General features: G+C 48.1%; 2 protein-coding genes across 2 annotated transcripts in view; one reads left to right on the plus strand and one right to left on the minus strand.

Moving 5' to 3' along the window:
- Window positions 1-17,188, plus strand: part of LOC149348108 (fatty acid synthase-like) — an 87,975-nt gene extending 70,787 nt beyond the window's left edge. Inside the window, exons 25-28 of the mRNA XM_089585738.1 lie at window positions 184-411; window positions 4,503-4,763; window positions 14,302-14,559; window positions 17,075-17,188. Of these exons, the coding sequence (XP_089441864.1) occupies window positions 184-411; window positions 4,503-4,763; window positions 14,302-14,559; window positions 17,075-17,188 (861 nt within the window). The remainder of the gene's footprint in view (window positions 1-183; window positions 412-4,502; window positions 4,764-14,301; window positions 14,560-17,074) is intronic.
- A 2,054-nt stretch (window positions 17,189-19,242) lies between these two features.
- Window positions 19,243-22,212, minus strand: part of LOC149348109 (uncharacterized) — a 59,617-nt gene continuing 56,647 nt past the window's right edge. Inside the window, exon 8 of the mRNA XM_089541688.1 lies at window positions 19,243-19,452. Within this exon, the coding sequence (XP_089397814.1) occupies window positions 19,243-19,452 (210 nt within the window). The remainder of the gene's footprint in view (window positions 19,453-22,212) is intronic.

Here is a 22,212-nt window from a genome sequence, read left to right on the forward strand (position 1 = left end):
AGCAGACCGGTGATTCAGGCTTTACTGGAACCATCTTCGTCGGAACGAAAAACTTTTTCCTCACACTTCTTTCTCTTTCCATGTTGGATATTACGACGCGGAGAAGAAATAAGCACTCTTTAACGACGCCAAGTTAGCGATTAGAACCTTATTTTCGTTGCAGATTCAGCGCACAAGCGGCAGGAAGTGCCGCGGCTGTCACTCGCACAGCAGTTGATTCCCGACCGCGTCCTGGTGGAAATGAACGGCCTCGGGGGATCCGTGCCTCTGTTCGTGGTGCACTCGGTACAGGGCCACGTGAGCGGCCTCTTCGAGCTCGCTGCGCACCTCCCCGTTCGCACGATCGGACTTCAGAGAACTGCCGACATCCCCGTGTGCTCCATCAAAGAGATGGCCACCACCTACCTGCAGGTGCGTGTGCGGTCGCAAAGCATTTGCATGTATGTTGTCAAGGGTAGAGCTTGCACCAGGACATGATTCGAAAAATAAGTGTCGTGTATGGTGGTTGAGTGCGGGCGCGAAAGATGGCGCCACCACCCCGTGTGGGGACTAGGGTGAACGCACGGAGTGGGGGAACGAGCGCGGGCAGTTGCCCGGTGGCCGGCACCATGGTTGGAGCTACGGCAGTGCATTAAATGTGTGTGTGTGCTGTTAACAAGGGTCGTCATTCGGTGACGCGATAATAAGCAACCTTTAGAGTGGCCCGTATGCAACCAGTTATGTTTGGCCATCTTGTTTTATGGCGGTAGCGGTTGAGTGACGTAGGTTATTAACGGTTTACTCCTTACTGCGTCGTTGTTTGGACGTTGGTTGTTTGGCGCAACTGTGACAGAACCGAAGCCTGCCTAATTTGTCAGGTGGCCAAGTAGAATCTTATGCAAGAGGGTCTATGCTTTGTAGCATAGGTAGTGGAGGCTGTCGAGAATGTGGTCGTACGTGCGATTGGAGACCGTGTGCTTCAGCACAGATTGGCCCGTGTCGGCGTGCAGTTGAGCATGCCGTTCGCTATCTGAGAAGGTGAACTGCTTGGGAGTTCGTTTTTCTCCATCGCTATGTAGCTTTACCTTGTTTCCATATACCGAACAACATAGCCTAAGTTGCTTTGGGTCTTAAACCCCAGCTCCTCGTTAGTAACTACAGAAGTAGTTATGGAGTCTCCCCAGCTGATAACCTTGCAGCATTAAACAGTGCAACGTTTTTTTTTTTGCTCTTAGGAGGAGGAGGAGCAAAAAGGGAAGGAAAGACAGAAAGGTTAACCAGAAGAAGAAACCGGTTTGCAATCCCCCACGGGGGAAAGAAGAAATGAGGGCGTATAAAGATGAAGGAGGAAAGGAAGTACCCAGAACATTAAGTCTGTATGCGAAGTCAGTAAGCGTGCGATGAAGTCACAGCATATCGTGCAGGCCAGAAGTTCACAAGAACCAGAGCAGTGTCTGGAGGCCTTCACCGCCCACGATCGCCGCGGCCAGTGGCCGAGAATCTTCATTTTCTTCAGCGAGCGCGGATCTAGACGCTCCAGCGCGCGGCTGAGAGATTGCCTGTCGACAATGTATGCGGGGCATTCACAAAGAATGTGGGCTATAGACTTGTCGCAAACGCAAATGATACATGCAGGGCTATCAGCCATACCGATTATAAAGGAGTAGTGGTTTGTGAAAGCTACACGAAGCCATAGGCGACAGAGCAAAGTTGCTTCCCGTCGTGATAGGCCGGGTGGAAGCCGGAGCTTCCGGTCAGAGTCCCGGGATTGTAAACGTGAGTTCTAAAACTAGCCGGAATTCCACAAGGCAACTGAGATCTCCCGTGGAAGTGCGCGAAGCCTGCCCGCTGCGTCTGGTCTCGAAAAGGGGACCGACGAACAGTCGCCGTCGTAGTGGACAGTTCGTGCAACCTCGTCCGCGCGGTGATTCCCTGCTATGCCACTGTGCAATGGTAGCTGACTTTCCAAACTCGATCAATATAGCACTCCTGCTGAAATATATAATAGGCCTGGTAAAAATTGGCAGGATGGTTCCTTTTCCGCCGATAGAAGCTGAGGATGTGTGGCAGGCTCCGTTATGAATTGTGCCGAGTAGTTAATTGGGTGTAGAATCAAGTTCGAAGCCAAAGTCGGTCTCCGTATCTTCCTGGCTATGGTTCCCATCCAATGGCGGTGCCGTCGCTTTCGAAGCGCCACTCTAGTTGGCCCTGAGAAACGCATGTTTCGCTGATTCCCACTGCTCCGCTCTTCCTTTCCTTTGAAGGTGGTGCTGCCTTTTGAGCTTCAACAGGAAAATGGCGCAAAAGACGTGGACAAAAGAGACAAACACGACAGGACCAGCGCCAACTTACAACTGAATTTTATTTCGCACCAAACCGGCCTTTCAGTTGTAAGTTGGCGCTGGTCCTGTCATGTTTGTCTCTTCTGTCCACGTCTTTTGCGCCATTTTCCTGTTGAATCATGAACCAACTAGCCCAAACTAGAGTTCTTCTTTTGAGCTTATTGGCGATTTTCATAAAATTGACGCCGTGGCGCCGCGGCCTAGTCTAAATAAAATCGGCGCGCGTGGAACCACGTCGTTTTTTCCACGGCGATCGCTTCGCCGACACCTGCAAGTGTTGTCATAGTTCCTTTTATAAACATGTGCGATTTAGAAAGCTTTTAATGTCATGTTTTTAATATAACAGCTCAACGGCATACGGCCATTGCGCTGTTATGTTAAAGGGGACTTTAAATCTGCAGTACTAACTAGCCCATCAATTAATTTTTTGGGGAGAGCTGTTGCATGAATATTTGCAAGCTAATGAGGTAGCAGAGTTACTATGAGACACTGAGTAATCTTTGTGCTGCCAGTAAAACCGAGATAGCATGCGAACAGGAAGTTTTCCCGCTGAGGTGGAATGTTTGGAAGATCATGACGGCGCATTGCTTATCAGGCACCGAGCCTGCATTTCTAAAATGGCCGTTTGCCTTAACAAGAAGGCTCTATGCAGATGCGAGGAGTTATATGTTAACAAACTTCGCTGAGCAGTGAGTACACATGACTAACAGGCACCTACCCAGCACGAAAAGTTTTGCGCCTGACTGTGTCTGGAATGACAGGCCTTATTACGACATGCGTGTACGTTGATAAGGTCCTTTGTTCATGGAAATGGGAGTGAGGTGATATGATATTTTATTAGAACTACTTCCCATTCTGATTCCTTTTTTGCACTTTGTTATTCCTGCATGCCCTGGCTGTGAGTGGAATCAGTCTTTTAGGCAGGCGGATCATAAGAATCGAATTACATCGAATCAAAAGAATTGTGTCATTGTGAAGAATTGTGACCTTGCAGTCATTAGGCCTTCCGTCCACTCCTTACACAACGCTGAGCGGAAAACCTGACCTCATAGTTGTCGCTCTGCTTCCGTGCACAGAATCAGAAATCGCTATACAAAGTTGGACGTGGTTAATGAATCTGGTTAGCGCGCCGCCGCGGTGGCTCAGTGGTTATGGTGCTCGGCTGCTGACCGGTTCGATCCCGGCCGCGGCGGTTGAATTTCTTTGGAGGAGAAATTCTAGAGGCCCGTGTACTGTGCGATGTCAGTGCACGTTAAAGAACCCGAGGTGGTCGAAATTTCCGGAGCCCTCCACTACGGCGTCTCTCATTGCCTTAGTCGCTTTGGGACGTTAAACCCCATAAACCAAACCAAACCAAACCAATCTGGTTAGTGCGAAGAAACACAAAAGGTCTCCCCGGTATCATTTGAAGCCCAAGCGACAAAAACTGGAAAACTTTTCAGGTTTGTTTCCTGCGCAAGCTCAAAACAAATCGCCGACAATCGCTGTACTCTCCTTACCTACGACATTGAATGCAGAAACATGTGCTTCGAGTTTTGTCGCTCACCCGTTCGTTGTACAAGAGCCTTCGTCGTTGACGACACTGATTTTGAATTCTCTCCAAAGCGCCCATCGACTTTCTACCGCTCCACTTTAGCCCAGCAGTTTCCAAACGCAAGAAAAGCGATTTCTTCCGCTTTCATTTTTCTACTCCCTTGAGAGATGGAAGGCGGGGTCGCACGAAGTAAGCTGCCGCGATCAACATGGAAGCTTATCGTGAAATTAAAAAAAAAATGGCACAAGCTAAGCATGGTGAAGCCCGGTAGGTTGCGAAAGAAAACGAGGCCTTGGTCGAAACACCTTATATATACACATCCACACGGAATCCTCTCTCAGAGAGAGGAAGGGAAGGAGAGAGCCAGTAGGCAGGCCCGTGCAATTTCCTTTTCATCCTTCTCTCAGTCACAACAACAACAACCGTTATCGTGGTGCTCCCAGTGCATTGTGCGCGAACTGCGACAGCCATGACGTCAAACAAAGCATAACTGCAGCTTTTCGCTTGTATATCCAGGCTTAACCAGAGCTAAGCCACTGCCAGTTTCTTTAATGCGCAGCAGCTGACGAGCGGAGCAGAAACTGCATGAAGAGTAAAGAGAGGCATGGCAGGCTTGACATGCGACCTTCATTTCCTCTACGGCGCAGGAAGTGAAACGAGTGCAGCCCAGGGGCCCCTACCACCTGGCGGGATACTCTTTCGGAGCAGCTGTGGCTTTCGAACTGGGCGTTCAACTTCAGGCCAGGGGCGCCGCAGTGGGAAGCCTCACGCTGCTCGACGGTGCGCCACGCTACGTTGCTGCGCTCTGGTCGCACCACAAGTCCCGCTCCGAGGGACGCGAGACCGACGCCGATGCTTCGAAGATTTGTGCCTTCCTCATGCAGTACGCTGACATCGACGTTTTCGAGGTGAACCTGATGATGATAGTGAATTTTTATGGGGCAAGGGGATCTGGTGCCAAAGAGCGGCATGGCACATGGCATTTTGTTTGCTCAAGGTGGGGTCAAAGACCCATTTCCTAGGCACTTCACCCTGATTAAGCCGAACAACAGACCAGGTGAAAGCTTGTACCCATTGTATCCCTGGATGGATGGACGGATGGAAAACTTTATTAAGCAAGTGAGTTTGGACCGTACAAGGTCTCAGGGCCACCGCACAGCCCTCACATTACGCGCATGTGTCCAGGCCACGTAGGGCCATGGTATCCCTGGAGGGTAGCCGGCGGCACTGCCGGCGGATTAAACCCCGCACCTGCCGCAGCGAGAAGGATGCTCAACCACTAGGCCACCGCTGGGGTTCTATGTAAACTGACTCGCTCTTGGGCGCTACTCGCTGCCTCGAAAAAAGGTAGTTTGCTTGCAAAAACAGTCGAAAACGACTAGTGGTGAAGAAACACGAATGAGAACAGAAGAAGACGGGGCGTTTTAAGGCGAAAGCCTTTAAGGCCTCATCGTTGTCGACAGAAGGTTGTCAGCAGAAGGTTGTCAGCAGAGGTGTCACGCTTTTGTCGGGTGTCCACCGAGATATGTGAGACAGTTACTGCGTAATTTCCTTTCCTCAAATACAATTTTCATTTTCTTCATTACGGCCGCTCTTTCGCTTTCTTCTTTCACTCCCACTTCCTCCCTTCCTGTACGGTGGGGTTCGGGTGTCCACCGAGATGACAGAGAATTACTGCGCCATTTCCTTTCCTCAAGAAGCGTTGCGTTCAAAGGGCAAGGCATCGCGCCGAACTAGTGGTGGCGCTCCATGGATGAATGGATGGAAACAACTTTATTACACACCAAAAAAAATCTTCCAGGGTGGTCCCCTACTGGTCCAGGAGTACCCGGGCTTGTGCTTCACGCAAAGCCCGATCCACTAGCCATTTCTGGCCGGCGGGCTGAGCGGTCCGTAAAGCAGCCTCCCAGGAAGAATGAGTGGTATTGGGGATGGGGGGTACTGCCTTTGGGGAAGGACATTCCCAAAGGTAGTGGAAAAGTGTGGATCTGGGCACGCCACAGGTGTTACAATCAGGAGGAAAGGTGGGGTGAAAGCATGAGAGACGGTGGGAGGAAATGAAGCAGACTGTATGTAATTGTCGCCATGTGGCGCTGGATAAGGGCGACAAGGTACTGTGGGGTGGTGGCAGTGCCATGCGGCTGAGTTTGTAGAATGTGGTTAGTTGGTGATATGTAGAGAGGACCGATGGGGTCTCTTGCGCAGGGTTGGGTGCCTGATCATCCGGGGTCCGGGAGGAGAGTTCTCGGGCGAGCGCATGAACCCTTTCATTACCGGGGATCGAGGCATACCCAGGGACCCACGACAGAGTAACTGTTCGGTCGAGAGAGGTGGCAGTGGCAAGAATACGATGTGTTGCCGGCGTCGCCACGCACCGATCTCTCGTTTGGGCTCCAGGTCACCAAGGCGTCCACGGAAATGAGGCAGCCGACGCCGCCGCCCGCGCGCTCTCTCCGGGCATTTCCCACGGGACCCGACGCCGCCAGGACACTGATTTCAATCCGATTTATACTTTTAAAGAAATATGCGAGTATTACAAATCCACGCACCAAACTCTTCCCACCCCGTGCAAAGGGCTGGGGAAGGTCAACGAGCGGGTACTCCTGCGCCTGCTCACCAACACGATGTTGTGCCCGGCAACTCTGCAACATTTCGATCCTCAATTCGACGGGCGGTGCTCACACTGTGGGGAGGTGTCTGACACTTACCACATGGTGTGGGCCTGCCAGCAGAACCCATCCCTACCCCCTATCCCAAACCCCACCCGAGAGGACTGGGAGGCGACCCTGTCCAGTTGCTGCACCCTCGAGGCCCAAAGGGCCTTAACGCAGCGCGCCCGGGCTGCGGCAAACGCCAATGGGGTACCTGTCTAGGCATCCCACCTAGTGGTTGTAAGGGCGTGACCCTTCAGGTCACGACCCCCAACACCTCTCCCTATGATTTAATAAATGTTTTCACCACCACCACCACCCACGCCCTTTAGGTAGTGGCGGTACGAGGCCTGGGAATCTGCAAATTTCGTGGACTCCCTGGCAGCGCTACAACACGCTGTCGCGTTCCACTTCTAAAGGTGTCAGCCACCTCCCCACAGAACTGGCACGCGCCATCAAAGAATGTATTGAAATGTTTAAGCACCGCCGGGCACAGTACAGTCCACATGGTTTGGGCGTGTCAGTCAAACCCATCTATCCCCCCCAACCCCAACCCCACCAGAGAGGACTGGGAGGCGGCCCTGCTCGGCTGTCAGGACCTAAAGACCCAAAAGGCCTTGGTTCACCGGACGCGGGCGGCGTTGCTTGCCAATGGGGCCCCGGAATAGGGGCTCCACCTAGTATTGTTAGGGGAAAGGGCCAATAGGGCCTACCCCAATCACCTCTCTGTAAATATTTATTGTATTATAAATGTTTTTCACCACCACCACTTCTAAAGGCGAAGCTTAACCGTCATTAATTAACAGTTAATTAGTATTTAGTCATTAATCAGTAATTATCAATTAATTAGTAATTTGTCATTACTTAGTAATTGGATATTAAGTATGTGTGGCGTCATCCAGTGGTGACATCACCAGTGCCACTGAGGCAGTCAAAGTGGTGCGGAAAACGCTTTCGCCTCTACGCACTTTAGACAGTCAAAGTGCCCCGTCAATTTTTTTTATTGCTTTGGTTTTGGGTTACAGTGCAAGGAGGAGCACACAAAACCCGTTACAGAACAACTGACTACAGGGCCTGCCCTCCTATGTGAAAATTGTAACAAATTAAACGCATTTGACAGCCGCCAATGATAGCATAAACACTTAAAACAGAGTGGTGGTGGTGGTGAAGAGCATTTATTTAGTAATTTACAGAGAGGTGCTCGGGGAGAGGCCCCTAATGGGTCTCACCCCTTACAATACTAGGTGGAGTCCCTCATTCCGGGATCCCGTTGGTCGAGACCGCTAGACAAGTCCGCCGAACCAGGGCCTGTTGGGCCGATAGTTCCTGGTGGTGGTGGTGAAAACATTTATTACGAATGAACAGGAGGTATGTTTGGATCAGCCCGTAAGGACCGATCCTTACAAACACTAGGTGGAGGTCCCTAGTATGTAGTAATAGTTCCTGGCAACTGAGCAGGGCCGCCTCCCAGTCCTCTCGGGTAGGGGAAGGGGTGATTGGGGGGAGAGAAGGATTTTTTCTGCATGCCCAAACCATGTGGAAGGTGTCGGCCACCTCCCCACAGAATGAGCAGCGGCCGTCAAAAGAAGGATTAAAGTGCTTGAGAACCGCCGGGCACAGCAGGGTGTTTGTAAAGAGCCTGAGGAGAATTCGTTCGCCAGCTTTACCCAGTCCATTTATAGGAACTGGGTATCGCCGGTGTTCGGCACGGTAGTGCTCAATAATTTCTCTAAAAGAAAGGAGAGGGCTGTGATCTGGGTTAAGCTCCTCCCAAGGGACGCCTGGTGCCCGGTGAGTGAGTGCGCGGGCTGCCTCATGGGCGGCTTCGTTACCTGGCATGCCTTGGTGGCCGGGGACCCATATGATTGAGCGATGAGTTGGATCGCCGTCGCGAGTACTGCGGATAAAATTTGTTGAGCGAGTGGAGTCATCCAACCGAACTCAAAGTTACGACAGGCTCCGCGAGAGTCTGTGAGGATGAATTTAGAGTCGGGATGGGAGGCTGCGAGGGCGATCGCCACCTCCTCCGCATGCATTGAGTTGGGCGCTCTGAACGAGAGGCCGTCCACCTGTTTTCCCTCGTGTATAACTGCAGCCGTGTACCATTCCCCCCTGGAGCGGTAAGGGCCTGCAATGTCGACGTAGAAGACGTGTTTCTTTGAGCCATAGTGGCGGTGCAGGGCATTCGCCCGCGCCTGGCGCCGGCCATTATGGTCCTCCTTGTTCATCTTAGTCGGAAGGGGTCGAACGTAGAGGGCGCTTCTCCACAGTTATGGCACTCGAACCCGTTCCATGGTATGGTGATCATGTCTGATATGTAACCGGTCCAAGAGGCGGCGACCGGACACGGTCTCGGCGAGACGCGTGTATTGGTTAACGAGATGCGCCTCGCGGAGTTCTCGATAGGTGTTCACCACCCCCAACGCGAGGAGTCGCGCGTTGGAAGTGGATATCGGAAGGTCGAGGGCTCTCTTGAAAATTTTGCGGAGTACAATCTCCAAGTGATCTTCGTCATGTTTCCGTAAGCGGAGGTAAGGAGTCGAGTACAGTACTCGACTAGCTACGAAGGCATGCGCGAGCCGCATCGCATCCTTACTTCGCAACCCTCCTCGCTTGTTGGAAACGCGGCGAACCATTCGGCCCACCTGGTCGCCGACTTTGCGGAGTTTGGCAAGAGTTGTGTCTGCCTTACGATGTTGATTAATGAAGAGACCGAGTATTCGTAGCTCCTTCGCTTCACGGATGGGGCCGCTTGCGCGAGAAAGCTGAACGGAGATTTTGCATTTCGGAGAAGATCGAATATGCACAAATTCAGACTTGGACGGGGAGCACTGGAGGCCGCAGTACGTGGCATAGTGGTCAACTATGCTCGCCGCTGCTTGCAGGCATTCCTCCATCTCGCCTATGTTTCCCGTAGTGGCCCAGATGGTGATGTCATCGGCGTACAGCGCATGCTGAACACCGCCGACAGCCGCCAGCTGTGCCGGGAGGTACATCATAGCAATGTTAAAGAGAAGCGGGGACAACACAGCACCTTGTGGTGTGCCCCGCGTTCCCATCTCAAACGGGCCGTACTCGGTTTCTTGTATACGTATATAGGTCAAGCGGTCTGTTAAGAAATCTTTGATGTAATTGAATGTACGAGGACCACAGTTGGTCTCGCTAAGGTGCTTTAGTATGACGCCGTGTTTTACATTGTCAAACGCACCCTTGAGATCGAGTGCTAGGACTATTTTGTCGTTGTGTGGGTGTTCTATGGGTTCGAGAACCTCGTGATGAAGCTGTAAGAAACTGTCTTGTGCGGACTTACTGGGTCGGAAACCGAACATGGTGTCGGCAAAGGAGCTCACGGTAGAACGCAACAACTAAAAACATACAAACATCATAGAATGTAACGAAAGTAGCATACCATGCAGAACTCTTTCTTATTTCCTTTAGTACAAAATGTAATTTACTTTAGTGGAAATTAAAACGCTTGCGACTTCTTCAGTGAATGTGTCAAGACTGCACAGAAAAATTTACAGCCACATAAGCGGTTAATGGAGCCATTACTGTCCGGTCTTCATATGCCCTCAATTTGACTAAATATACTATTTAATGGTCCAAGGTCTGAGTAATGCTTCTTTTGACTCATTGATGTTAACAGTACTCAGTATTTGCTCAAATCAGACTGCACTAGCTATTACCCAGGAAACAAACAAGTGGCTAAGCGACCTGTAAAAAGCACCCTTGAAAAAAAAAATATATGCCTAAAGAGAAAGTCACTTAAGACTTTTTAATCACGAACGGCTTCAAATCCTCTATTAGCTGCGGTTAAGTTACGCTGGTTGATTTGTAATAAAAGTGGTAAGGTTTTAATGCAGTTTAACCGAGTTAATACAGTGCTAAGGGGTGGACACGTACTATGCAATTGTGGATTAGCGGACAGACGAGAACTAGATGTGGGATTCCTCATCAATCGTGGTAAAGCTGGCAATATACAGGAATTCTTAGGATTAATGAGAGGGTGGCAGTTATCGCAATTAAGGTTAATAAGAGGTACAAACTTAAGGTTGTACAGGCTTACGCGCCAACATCCATCCATGACGACCGAACCGTCAAAAGCTTCTAAGAAGATGTGGAATCAGCAATGAGCAAAGTAAAAACATAGTACAGTGTACGGATGGGTCACTTCAATGCCATGGTAGGCAAGGAGGACGGACGGACGGACGGACGGACGGACGGACGGACGGACGGATAGAAGCAGACTGGAGGCCAAGCAGCAGACGAATATGGCATAGGCTTTACGAATAGCAGGGGGAAGTTATTAGTAGAGTTTGCAGAGAGAAATAATTTAGAGATTATGAATACCTTCTGCAAACAGGAGGACAGGAAGTGTACGCGGAGAAGCCCCAATGGCGAGACTAAACTGAAACAGTCTTCATACGCTGCGCTCCCCTGGCATTGTGCAGGACGTAGAGGTCGTTGGAAAGGTGCGTTGTAGCCACCACAGTATGGCAAGGTCTCGGATTAGCCTAGACTTGAACAGAAAAAGGAATTAAGTAGTGAAGTGGAGACCCATTGACGAGGTGGCGGTGAGAGAGAAAGTAGATGGATGAATTCAAGATATCGCTTCTGAACAAAACCTCGGCTTTAACTGAGAGCGACGACCTTAACGTTGAAGCTTTGAACGATAATCTCACAGCTATCATTACGGAGTGCGTAGCAGAGGTTGGATGTAGGATGGTTCGACAAGATACTGACAAGTTATCTCAGGACACGTAAGATCTGATGAAGGAACGGCAATGCATGAAAGCATCAAACCTCCCACACAGAATACAACTAGCACAGTATTCAAAGCTATTCAATAAGCGCAAGATAACTGACATAACGAAGTTTAATATAAATAGAATCGAGCATGCTCTAAGGAATGGACGTAGTATAAAAACGGTGAAGAGGAAACTCATCACCATCATCAGCCTGACTACGCCCACTACAGGGCAAAGGCCTCTCCCATGTCTCTCCAATAAACTCTGTCCTTTTCCAGCTGCAGCCACCGTATACCCGCAAACTTCATCTCATCCGCCCACCTAACTTTATGCCGCCCCTGCTACGCTTGCTGTCTCTTGGAATCCACTCCGTGTTACCCAAGGACCAGCGGTTATCTTGCCTTCTCATTTCTTCCTCTTGATCTCGACTAGGATGTCATTAATTCGAATTTGTTCCCTCACCCACTCTGGCCGCTTGCAGTCTCTTAAAGTTACACCTATCATTTTTCTCTCCATAGCTCGCTGCGTTGTCCTTAACTTAAGCTGAACCCTCTTTTCAACTTTCTGCCCCATAGGTGAGTACCAGTAAGACACAGCTGCTGTATACTTTTCTCTTGAGGGGTATCGGTAAACTGCCATTCATGATTTGAGAGGACCTGCCATACGCGTTCCACCTCATTCTTATTCTTCTAGTCATTTCCCTCTCATGATCCGGATCAGCAGCCACTGGCTGCCCTAAGTACACGTATTCGCTTACCACTTCCAGCACCTCGCTACCAATTGCTAACTGCCGAAGAGGAAAGTAGGCACAAGAAAAATTAAGAACACAAAATTCAAGAACAGCCAGCAAGGAGGCGTGGAAAACAACGTCAGAGAATCTGTGCGTGTAGCAGAAGCATCGCACAGGATTGATTGATTCATTTAGGTTTAACGTCCCAAAGCGACTCAGGCTATGAGTGACCTGTCGTGGAGGGCTTCGGCTAATTTCGACCACCTGGGGACCTTTAATGTGCACTGACATCGCACAGTAGACGGGCCTGTAGCATTTTTCGCCTCCATCGAAATGTGACCGCCGCGGCCGGGATCACAACCGCGTCTTTCGGGTTGGCAGCCAAGCACCATCACCAGTGAGCTACCGTGGCGGCTCATAGCAGAAGAAAAATCTTTCCATGGCAAAGCTTACCTTCTATAATAGTACTTTATCGGTACAATTCTCTGTCCGACTGGATAAATGAGATAAACTTTCAGTGCAGTTATGGAGGAGGCTGGTCGCATAACTCAATTCCTTTGGCTTATTTTTTGGGCATCGGGTTTATAGAATCAGATTCAAGGCAGAATGAAAAATGTCCATAGAAACTCAAAGAGCCAGCCGCACAAAAGTAAAGTGTTATTATTTGCATATTTTCTTTTTAAGGTGCTGCGAAATGAGCCGTAAACGTCATCTTTGTCTGGGGTTCGTTTATTATCTTGCATGCTCACTGAAGTACTATGACGGCTCTTTCATGCTCACTACAAGGTATTAATACCTGTTTTCATCTCTTATGAAAAGTATTGAAGGTTGGTTTTGATTTGCATGCCTGCACCTATATGAAACCACATACGCGCCTTTGAAGGCCGCGTAAACGGATATTGAAATCACTAGATGGCATCTGTAGGCTGCTATGAAATCGCGGACAGTCTTGCAGCAATGTACTGAAAAAGTGCATGCCCCATAGTACGACTAGATAAGCGTTGCTTTCGCGAAGTGGTGCCTGCATTTAATTGGCCTAGAGAAGCGCAGTGACCACATTATGTCCTGTGCATGCGCTTGAAAGACTGGCGCTAAGTTAACCATTTCCTTCGCGCGTTTCGAGAGCAGCCCATTCTTGGAGGACTCAGCCCTTGACTGGAGACTCGCCAAGGAATACGGCCGTTGTTTCGTTTCCTGCGTGACGCGGGGCTCGACTGGCCGGTATAATTAAGGGCGCACGTAACATGCTTGTGTACAGTGGATTCGGTCATCTTTCCCCGCTGTCGCCCAGCATAACCCTTTTTGTTCTCATCTCACCGCTTCACCAGTGTGCAGTAGCAGGCCAGACCACGTAAACCATATTTTGCAGAAATTATGTTCCATAACAGGTATACTCAGTCGAAATCGCTATGTCTTTCCAATGTCTGCAAAACTAGCCATTTATTATGCCTTATTTTCTTCCTACATGAACAATTCTCATTTAGTCTGGGGCACAACGACCGACAAAAACCTCAGTAGTCTTTTAAGGATGCAAAAAAAGGTTTTACGGATCATTAATAATTTGCCTAAGTTTTACTCAAGTAAACTTATCTTCAGAAATCTTAAGGTCATTCCAATAACTAAAATGTATCATTATAAACTCCTACGCGAATATAAACTCAGCATCAAGGAAAATCAAAGGCTGTTTTTGGACATATCGAACTTAGAATTAATAGGCAACGCGGCCTATAATACGAGGACAACAGACCGTTGGAAAGTGCCAAAATGCCGTACGAACTATGGGTTTCAGAGTCTTAGGAATAACCTGCCTCGATTACTAAATGAACATATTAAAGCGGAAACAGATATTTTAGGACTAAATTTCCGGAACCTGAAGGCGTTGTTTTATTAATTTGCATGTCCCTAATACACACCACACATTTCATAAACAAAACACCTTGTACAGATATTTAGCCACTGTTTCATTATAACTGCATGTCTTTATTTCCCGACCGTTCCATGAGCTTGTCGCCATATCTTTCATAAAAATGCCAAGTTATAATTTTGTTTGTTTCTGTATATATCTGTACATTTTGTTCTGTACATTTGTTTCTGGATTGTGTTGCTTCGTTGCTGTCAATGCCAGGGGGGACCAAGATTTTTTTTTCAAGCCGTAAAGGAACGGCTTTTCTTCTTGGCCCCTGTCACAATGTGTACGTCATGTTGTGAAAAACAAATAAAATGAATGAATGAATGAATGAATAATGGTCCTCAGTTCACCATCCCCTACTTTCCCTGAAAAAAAAATACTTTCTTTTTCTCTACGTCCCTGTCGCAGGTTCGAAACCAGCTGAACCAATGCGCTACCTGGGACGCCATGCAGGAAGTGGCTATTGACATCTTTCTCAGGGCCATTCCAGATGCGCCACTGAGCCGCGAGGACGTAGCCACGGCGATGCGAGCTTTCTGTGACCTCGTCAGTGTCGGTTCGAACTATCAGCCGGAGGCAAAGTTCTGCGGCGGCGTCGTGCTTGTGAAGGCTTCCCAGCCGCGAGAGATGGCGAGACAACTGCCGCCAGACTACGGCCTCTCAGAGGTGAGAACACAGCAGATCTTTTCTTTTCGCGGAAGTGTCAGAAAGCACTGATGGAGACGTCTTCGAGCGCGAGAAAAAACTCTGTGCCGAATGGCATCAACCAGTAAGAGATAGGCAGATGCAATGCAAAGCCAGGTTGCCTTTTAAAGACGTGTTGTGCTGGCGCAGAGGCGTGTTTAAGCTCTTCCCGGTTTGCGTTTATATGGCTTATGGGGTTTGACGTCCCAAAGCGAATCGGGCTATGAGGGACACCATAGTGAGGGGCTCCTGGAATTTCGACCACCTGGGATTCTTTAACGTGCACCGACATCGAACGGGCCTCTGGAATTTCGCCTCCATCGAAATTCGACCGCCGCAGCCGGCACTGGGGATCGAACCCCATACCTTCCGCATGCGAGGCGGATGGTCAACCACTAGGATACCACTGCGGAGAGGGGTCAAGTTGATAAAGTTTAGTAGTTGTATAGTTTGGCTGGCAGGAGCCACATTTGTCTGGTCATACCGACTCGTATCTTAAAAGGTGGCGGACTTCACATCTTGATAATGATAGGCAAGTTGTAGCATTAGTTGAGAGAAAAAAAAAAACTGACGCCAACCAACATTACGTTAGTAATATTGGTTGGCGTCAGTTAGTGGACTGCGTACGTTAGTGGATTCCGCCACGTGCTAACAAAGGGAGAGCGAAGGCAACACCCCGCTGCTGCTGGCACACTTTAGTCACCCCTGAAGAAGGGACCGAGTTGGTCCCGAAACGTCGGGCAAAATTAAAATATCGGTTGGCGTCAGTTTTTTTTTCTCTGAACTATCAAAAAACCCACCCAGACGGACCTCCGTCGAAGATGTTTTCGTTCAAGTTGTAGCATTAGCATGAGCTTGCCTGACTGCTACGTCTGCCTCAGTGTTTCCTTAGATAGAGCAATGCTCGGGTATCCATTCAAAGAGTACTAATTGCTGCATCTTTGATGCCTTGAGAATTCTTTAATCGTTTCGTAAACCGACTTGTCTTTCATGCTGCAGAACTTGCGCTGTCGAGGGAGTTTAACGCAGTTTGTGAGTCGCTGAAGGTCACCCACCTATGTGGATCTCCTATTGATACTATGAACTGTAGCGCCAAGTAAACAGCACATATCTCATCTGTCACTGATACTCTTGCTTGAGCCTGTTAACTACTCGTCGTTAATTGAGCTCTCGAATTACGAATACAGATGCTGATGAATTTTGAAAACTTAAGCCACCAGTATAGACATCAATATGGCCAGGATACCACATGTATATTTGGTACATGGCTAAATGGTGACCACCATGTGCCGTCATGCCGCGTTCTCTAATTATCCTTTCTACAGACCTGCTATACTCATGTCGAAAGCTCGAAACACTGAGGAAGAAACATTTCATACGGTTTTACAATGAGCAAATACCTTTTCATCCATCACTGGTTTTGGGAGAGAATGCACTTGTCGACTTGTCCTGCACATTTAACTTTTAAAAGAAGCAAATATTCTAAACAAACTATAGGTTACAACAACTGTAACACATAAATTCTAGAAACATGCATTTAGCCTTGCTCATGCGCCATAAAACCCAACCCAACCCTCTAATCTACCCACCCTGTGCTTCACTACATACAATTATACACCTCAGCCACTTTCTCAATCATGAGAAGGAGGCTGAGGTCTTTATCTGAGTTGTTGGGAGCCTCGAAATCCTTGCCGAGCCAAGGATGTCTGCGGAGGTAACTTAACCTTTAAAAGTTTCTGCAATCAGACATTTTTAAAATTCTTGTCTTTCATCAGCTAGGTAGTAAAAATCACTTTTAGGTCCTTTATACCACCGTTTTTGTCCACTTTGTTTTCAAACTCTGCTCAAGCCAATTTTTCCATACCTTGTTCTTGGCGCATGATAGCCTTAGCTGCTTATGCGCCAATAAATCCAACACAACACAACACAAACCTTCTACAGACCACTCGATCTTAGGGGTCAACAGGAGCCATGGGGGGTATGTTATATCTCCCTTCTAATACTCATAATTCGGAAGATGCTGGTGGTGGTCTAGAAACATTTGCTGAATTTCGCTGTCACGATTCTGTAGCGCCGAAACTACGGGTGTCTTTCATGTTGGAACTTTAGACGCAAAATGTTCCGGCAAGTTTTGGTTGCTCGCAAGGCTTGAAACGGAGGCTGTCGTGCCTTTGGAATAACCAGAGGGCTAGTAGTCGCTTTCGGAACACCCAAACACACTCTAAAATTTCTATCAGCCGTTGTAACGGCCCTTCCGTGGTTCGCAAAAGGTCTTGCAGTCGTATCAGAACGTTGTGCAGTTTGAGCAGAGATGACCTCGAACTGCTCCAAGATGAACCAGCAAGTATGCGAAACACATTTACCGCTGAGTTCGTCTGCTGGTCTAGATTTTTTACGTGTGCAGAGCGCTTGTCTTGCATAGTGTATGATGCCAGTTGTACAGCTGTTTTTAAAAGATAATGACATTGTTTCTGCCCTTCGTCCCACAATTTTGCAGGTCGTTCAAGGGAAAGTGGAAGTGAAGGTGGTCACCGGCTCTCACGAGCAATTCATCTTGGGACAAGGAGCCCGACATTGTTCTGCCATCATTGCTCAGCAGGTCCTGCAGTGAAGACCGACCTCATAAACAAAGGAGGCGACCTACGGAGAAAATGAACTGCGGCGAAAAGTTAGCGCCCCTTATTTATGCCTAACTACGAGTCTGTCATTGCCACCGGCGCTAAAGCTTCAGCGTCTGGTGCACACTCAGAAGAAAGCAGTCGTTTCTACAGAATAAATGCGTTGAGACTGCCCAACCAGTAAAGAGTTTTCGCGCTAACTAATCCCAACTGGTTGTGCGCTCCTCCGAAGGTAGTGTTACCACAAAGCTTGTTTCAGCAAATGAATGCGTAAATTTCTAAATCTATCTATTCTGGTCGTCTAGTCTGCTCTGGAAAAGGGAGAAGAGTAGAAAAAGGGGTTGGTGAGGATGACGACGTGGACAGAGCAGAGGGGTAATGTAGCGTCATAAAAGGTGAAATTGGCGTGAAGACTGATGCTATCTTTGGAGCCCAGAATTTATCCAGCGGCAAGTATAAAAGGTGAACTATGCCTAAGATGTGTTAAGTACTAGAAGTAATGGTTAAGAGCATATATGTGATAGAAACCTGGGAGTTGAAATTTAGTAACCACCCGGCAAGTGGGAATGAAAAGCGATGGCTTCTCTCGAGACAAAACAGTCGTTCCTTAGGAAAAAAATCATTGCATAGACGTACAGTCTGTGTGCAAGCAGATGGAACGTGCCACTGGAAATCGTCTTATGGTCCGCGAATGTGTGTGGCACTACGGTTACTTTGTAACTTACTTCGGAGCAGTGGTAGAAGTTATACTTTGCCCAGTTTATGCAACACGGGCAGAGCGATCGCCGATGGTTGTAATGCAAGGCTCAGCCGTCCTGCTTCTTCACGCCTCCGCCAACATCAGCGTTGGGAAAGATTTTAAGGCGAAAGCCTTTAATGGCTTATTCTCCCGTCCGTCCGTCCGTCCGTCCGTCCGTCCGGCGTAACATCCAGCGCCTGGGGTGGCTCATCGACGAGCGCAGCTGCCAAAAGGTGACGCCATCTTCGTCGACAGGTGGAGCTGTCGGCGCGGCGGCGTCGAGCGCTGCTCCGTCGTCAGTCGGTGTGTGCTTTTCCGCATAGGGGGGGCAATTATTCGCCGGTCAGTTTGTGGCTGCTGGCTGTCCTGTTTCTTTCGTTTTTCTATTTGTGTCTGTATTATAACGACAATCAACAAACAAGCTCACCCCTTCATGGAATAAAATTTTTATTCAAATTGTCAGTAGCCCCAGAGGCTGAGCAGTCCACAAGCGAATGTCACGTAAAATGGGCCTCCGGCAGGATGCCAGATCTGTAAAACAGTTGAACGTCGTGCTATATAAGTTACGGATGCTTAGGTTAGCGTGGAGCCGTGAGAAGGTTCTGTACTTGTTCATAGCGTCGAAGGTATTAGGAAAATTCTCGTCATTCAGGTTATAACGATGCCTAAACATAATCAGAAGCGTTGAGCCTACACAGCAGCACATAGCTGCTGGGACTTAGATGTGAGGAAATAAATATGAAGCTTCTTGTCACAGTGAAAAGTACAAATTATCCCTAGCGACCATGCTTTCTTTAAGTTAAATCCCTTTAGCCGGATCTAAGAAATAGGTACTATGGGAGCCGAAAAAAATCCAAAGAAAGTCAGTTGCATTTCAGATAATATTCAGAGCATCGTAATGGCGTAAAAATGGGAGGAGGTCTCACCAAGCAAACAATGGTGAAGGGGGGAGAGGGGGTATGGTCAGAATGCTTTTATTATAGTCACGAAGCTTTTGTGCCGTATTTGTGCCCGTAACTGTTATATAGTTACGGGCACAATTTTTTGCAAACTGACTTCAATTTCTTCTACATGCCCTCTCATTCACCTTTACATTCCCTCTTCCTTTTTTATCTAAGCCCTTTTGTCCGTTACCAGGAGTGCATTGTAGCCCTTCCGATTCAAGCTCAAAGACTGCATCCTTGCACTGTCTTTTCCTGTTTTTTCTTCATTATAAAGGCAATAATAGTGAAAGATATTTATTATTTCACACAATACAATCCATTCAAAGAAACTATAGTCCCCGCGGCAGCTCTCAGTGAAGGAATGTCACTCGTTGAGCCGCAGGCAGGCTAGAAATTCGGTGAAATGGTTGAACCTCGTCCTGAAGAAGTTGACGACGCCCTGGATAGCGTGAAGCCGCGACAAGGGCCCGTACTTGTTCGTCGCCCAGCACGTGTTCGAAAAATCTTCGTAGTCCAGATCGTACACGGCGACGCCGAACGGTAATGCCACACGCTGAGACTTCACGGTACACAACTGTAGAGGAGGAAGGAAAAAATGAGAAAGAGGATAACATTAGGTTTTTCGTTGCTATCGAGTGTAAAGATTACCTATAGCGTCATGCTGTCCGAAACTTAACGTCCTTTTGGCGAAATCTATAAAAAACATTTATTCAGCCAAAATCAATCGATAGGACCACAGTAAAACTTTAGGCAATATTCAGAACATGTAACGGCGTATTACTGCTAGAATATTGAGCAAAGCTAACAGCGTGCCTCATAACTAGGGCCCGAAAATTTAGGCATTTGCCTAAACATGCCTATGAATGCCTCATCATCATCATCATCATCATCAGCCTGACTACACCCACTGCAGGACAAAGGCCTCTCCCATGTCTCTCCAATTAACCCTGTCCTTTGTCAGTTGCCGCCACTGTATCCCCGCAAACTTCTTAATCTCATCCGCCAACCTAACACTCTGCCGTCCCCTGCTACGTTTGCTTTCTCTTGGAATCCACTCCGTTACCCTTAAGGACGAGCGGTTATCTTGCCTTCGCATTACATGCCCTGCCCAAGCCCATTTCTTCCTCTTGATTTCAACTAAGATGTCATTAACCCGCGTTTGTTTCCTCACCCACTCCACCCTCTTCCGATCTCTTAACATTACACCTATCATTTTCCTTTCCATAGCTCGCTGCGTTGTTCTTAACCTAAACTGAACCCTCTTTGTTAGCCTCCACGTTTCTGCCCCATAGGTGAGTACCGGTAGGATACAGCTGTTGTATACTTTCCTCTTCAGGGATATTGGTAAGCTACCATTCATGATCTGAGAGAATCTGCCATATGCGCTCCACCCCATTCTTATTCTTCTAGTTATTTCCCTCTCATGATCCGGATTTGCGGTCACTACCTGCCCTAAGTAGACATATTCTCTTACTACTTCCAGCACCTCGCTACCAATTGCGAACTGCTGTTCATTTGCTAGGCTGTTGAACATTACTTTGGTTTTCTGCATGTTAATTGTTAGCCCCACCATTCTGCTCTGCCTGTCTAACTGATTGATCATGCTTTGCCTAAACGGCAAAGCATGCCAAAACGTGGGAGTTTTGCACTTGCCTGCCTTTTTGTCATTTTTTAGGAAATACAACCTGTTTAACCGCACTTTTTGCCTATAAATGCCTAAATAGGGCACTTCGGTCCTCGGTGCCGTTTTTCAGTTTTGAGACATCTGTCTATATATGGTGAGAGACGCGCGCCGATGCACGCACAAATGGCGCGGGTCTCGCCGAACGTTTTTCTCGAATTGTAGCTTGAACGTAGTGTAACGAAGTGTTTATCTCGAAGTGTAGCAAGAGGCGTGTTTGGAAAGAGACCTAAAATACATTAATGCAAACTTCTCAACATTGACAGAAAGGATGACAAAGTTGGAAAAGGCTTGACTCTCAATATATGAATCACTCAAGGCAGTCGAAGAAGTACCAGCAGCACTTCGGGGACTGGAATAAAAGGGTGCTACTGCTTCTACGAAGATTCAACAATTGGTAGAAAAAAATATATGCCTAGAAACAATTTTCCAAATAAGAGACTTTCTACGCGGAGACGATACGGCCACATCACCTGAAGGCCTAAGCCTTTATTAACACTCATGTTTTAGGTTCGCGCCACTAAGTTCATGTGATGTCAAAATGATCTTTTAAAGTACTAAGTTATGCTTAGTGAAAACCGAAGCAGCTTCAAGTTCGAAAACCTGAGAATGCGCTCTAATGCTTCAGCTGAGGGCTGCGTATGCTCCGTGCTTGACTTGCAAATCTTGTACTTATGAAGAAAGAGTATTATTCAAAGCGCTTATTTTGTGCTTTAGAAAGCCTATTCCAATATTTTTTAGAGTTTAGATGCTTGCCTATTTCAGGGGTCTTAAGTGCCTAAATTTCCGGGCCCTATTCATAGCCTAAGCTCCAGAGATGACTCAGTGAAGACGTTATGGAAGTCAAGGTGCAATGAGCCAGCTGGTGCTGGTGGTTGAAAGGGAGTATCGCAGTCAATGCAACCTGCGAGGCAAAAGAATCACAGGAGCACGAAATGCATTCTTCAGCCATTGTAGCATCAGACTCGATTTGTCCTACGTACCTATTCGCAAAAGGGGGGCTATGAAGTGTTGGCCCGTGCCGGCCTGATGTGTGCAGCGCACCCACACCTCGTGTTTGATTCCTGTGGGCTTTGCAACGGGGCCCACACGAACCTGAAGTAGGCGTCCCACAAACATCCCGATCGTTCCCATTTGAGAGCAATGTACACATCGGGCCTTCATTGCACAATCCTGGCAGTGCCTGCATTGCTTGTACTCTGGACAGTTGTGAGAACGCCTTAAGGCAAAGTTTGTTTTCCATCTAAGTTAGGCCCTGCAATACCGACATTAGACCGATTGCGCTTCTGCGGGGGCAAGCCCACTTGTTCCCGCACAGGGACCTGATGTGGGTACTTTCGGGGCAGCACCATACCCAGTTGCCCCACTTTGGACCCTGAGGACTCAACATCAACGCTATTTTTCTATTTGTCAGCCAGAATCAAGAAGCCCACCTAAAATTTCATTACAAGTAGTAGGACGTGTGGGCAATGTGAGTTGCCGCATTCGACTCCATGTTCGGCCTAGAGAAGTCAGCCCAGTGTATGTGGTCCAAAATTTAGTGATGTTTCGAGACTCGCAGGCAGTTTAGCGCAACCTGGTATGGCGGTGCAGTTACAGTCGAGCCCGAGTTTGTCAAACCCGGATGTTTCGAAATATTGTCTATATTGTACA

Source organism: Amblyomma mixtum, chromosome 4 (assembly GCF_055824585.1).
Source record: "Amblyomma mixtum isolate Tamu chromosome 4, ASM5582458v1, whole genome shotgun sequence".
In the NCBI taxonomy this organism is placed as follows: domain Eukaryota; kingdom Metazoa; phylum Arthropoda; class Arachnida; order Ixodida; family Ixodidae; genus Amblyomma; species Amblyomma mixtum.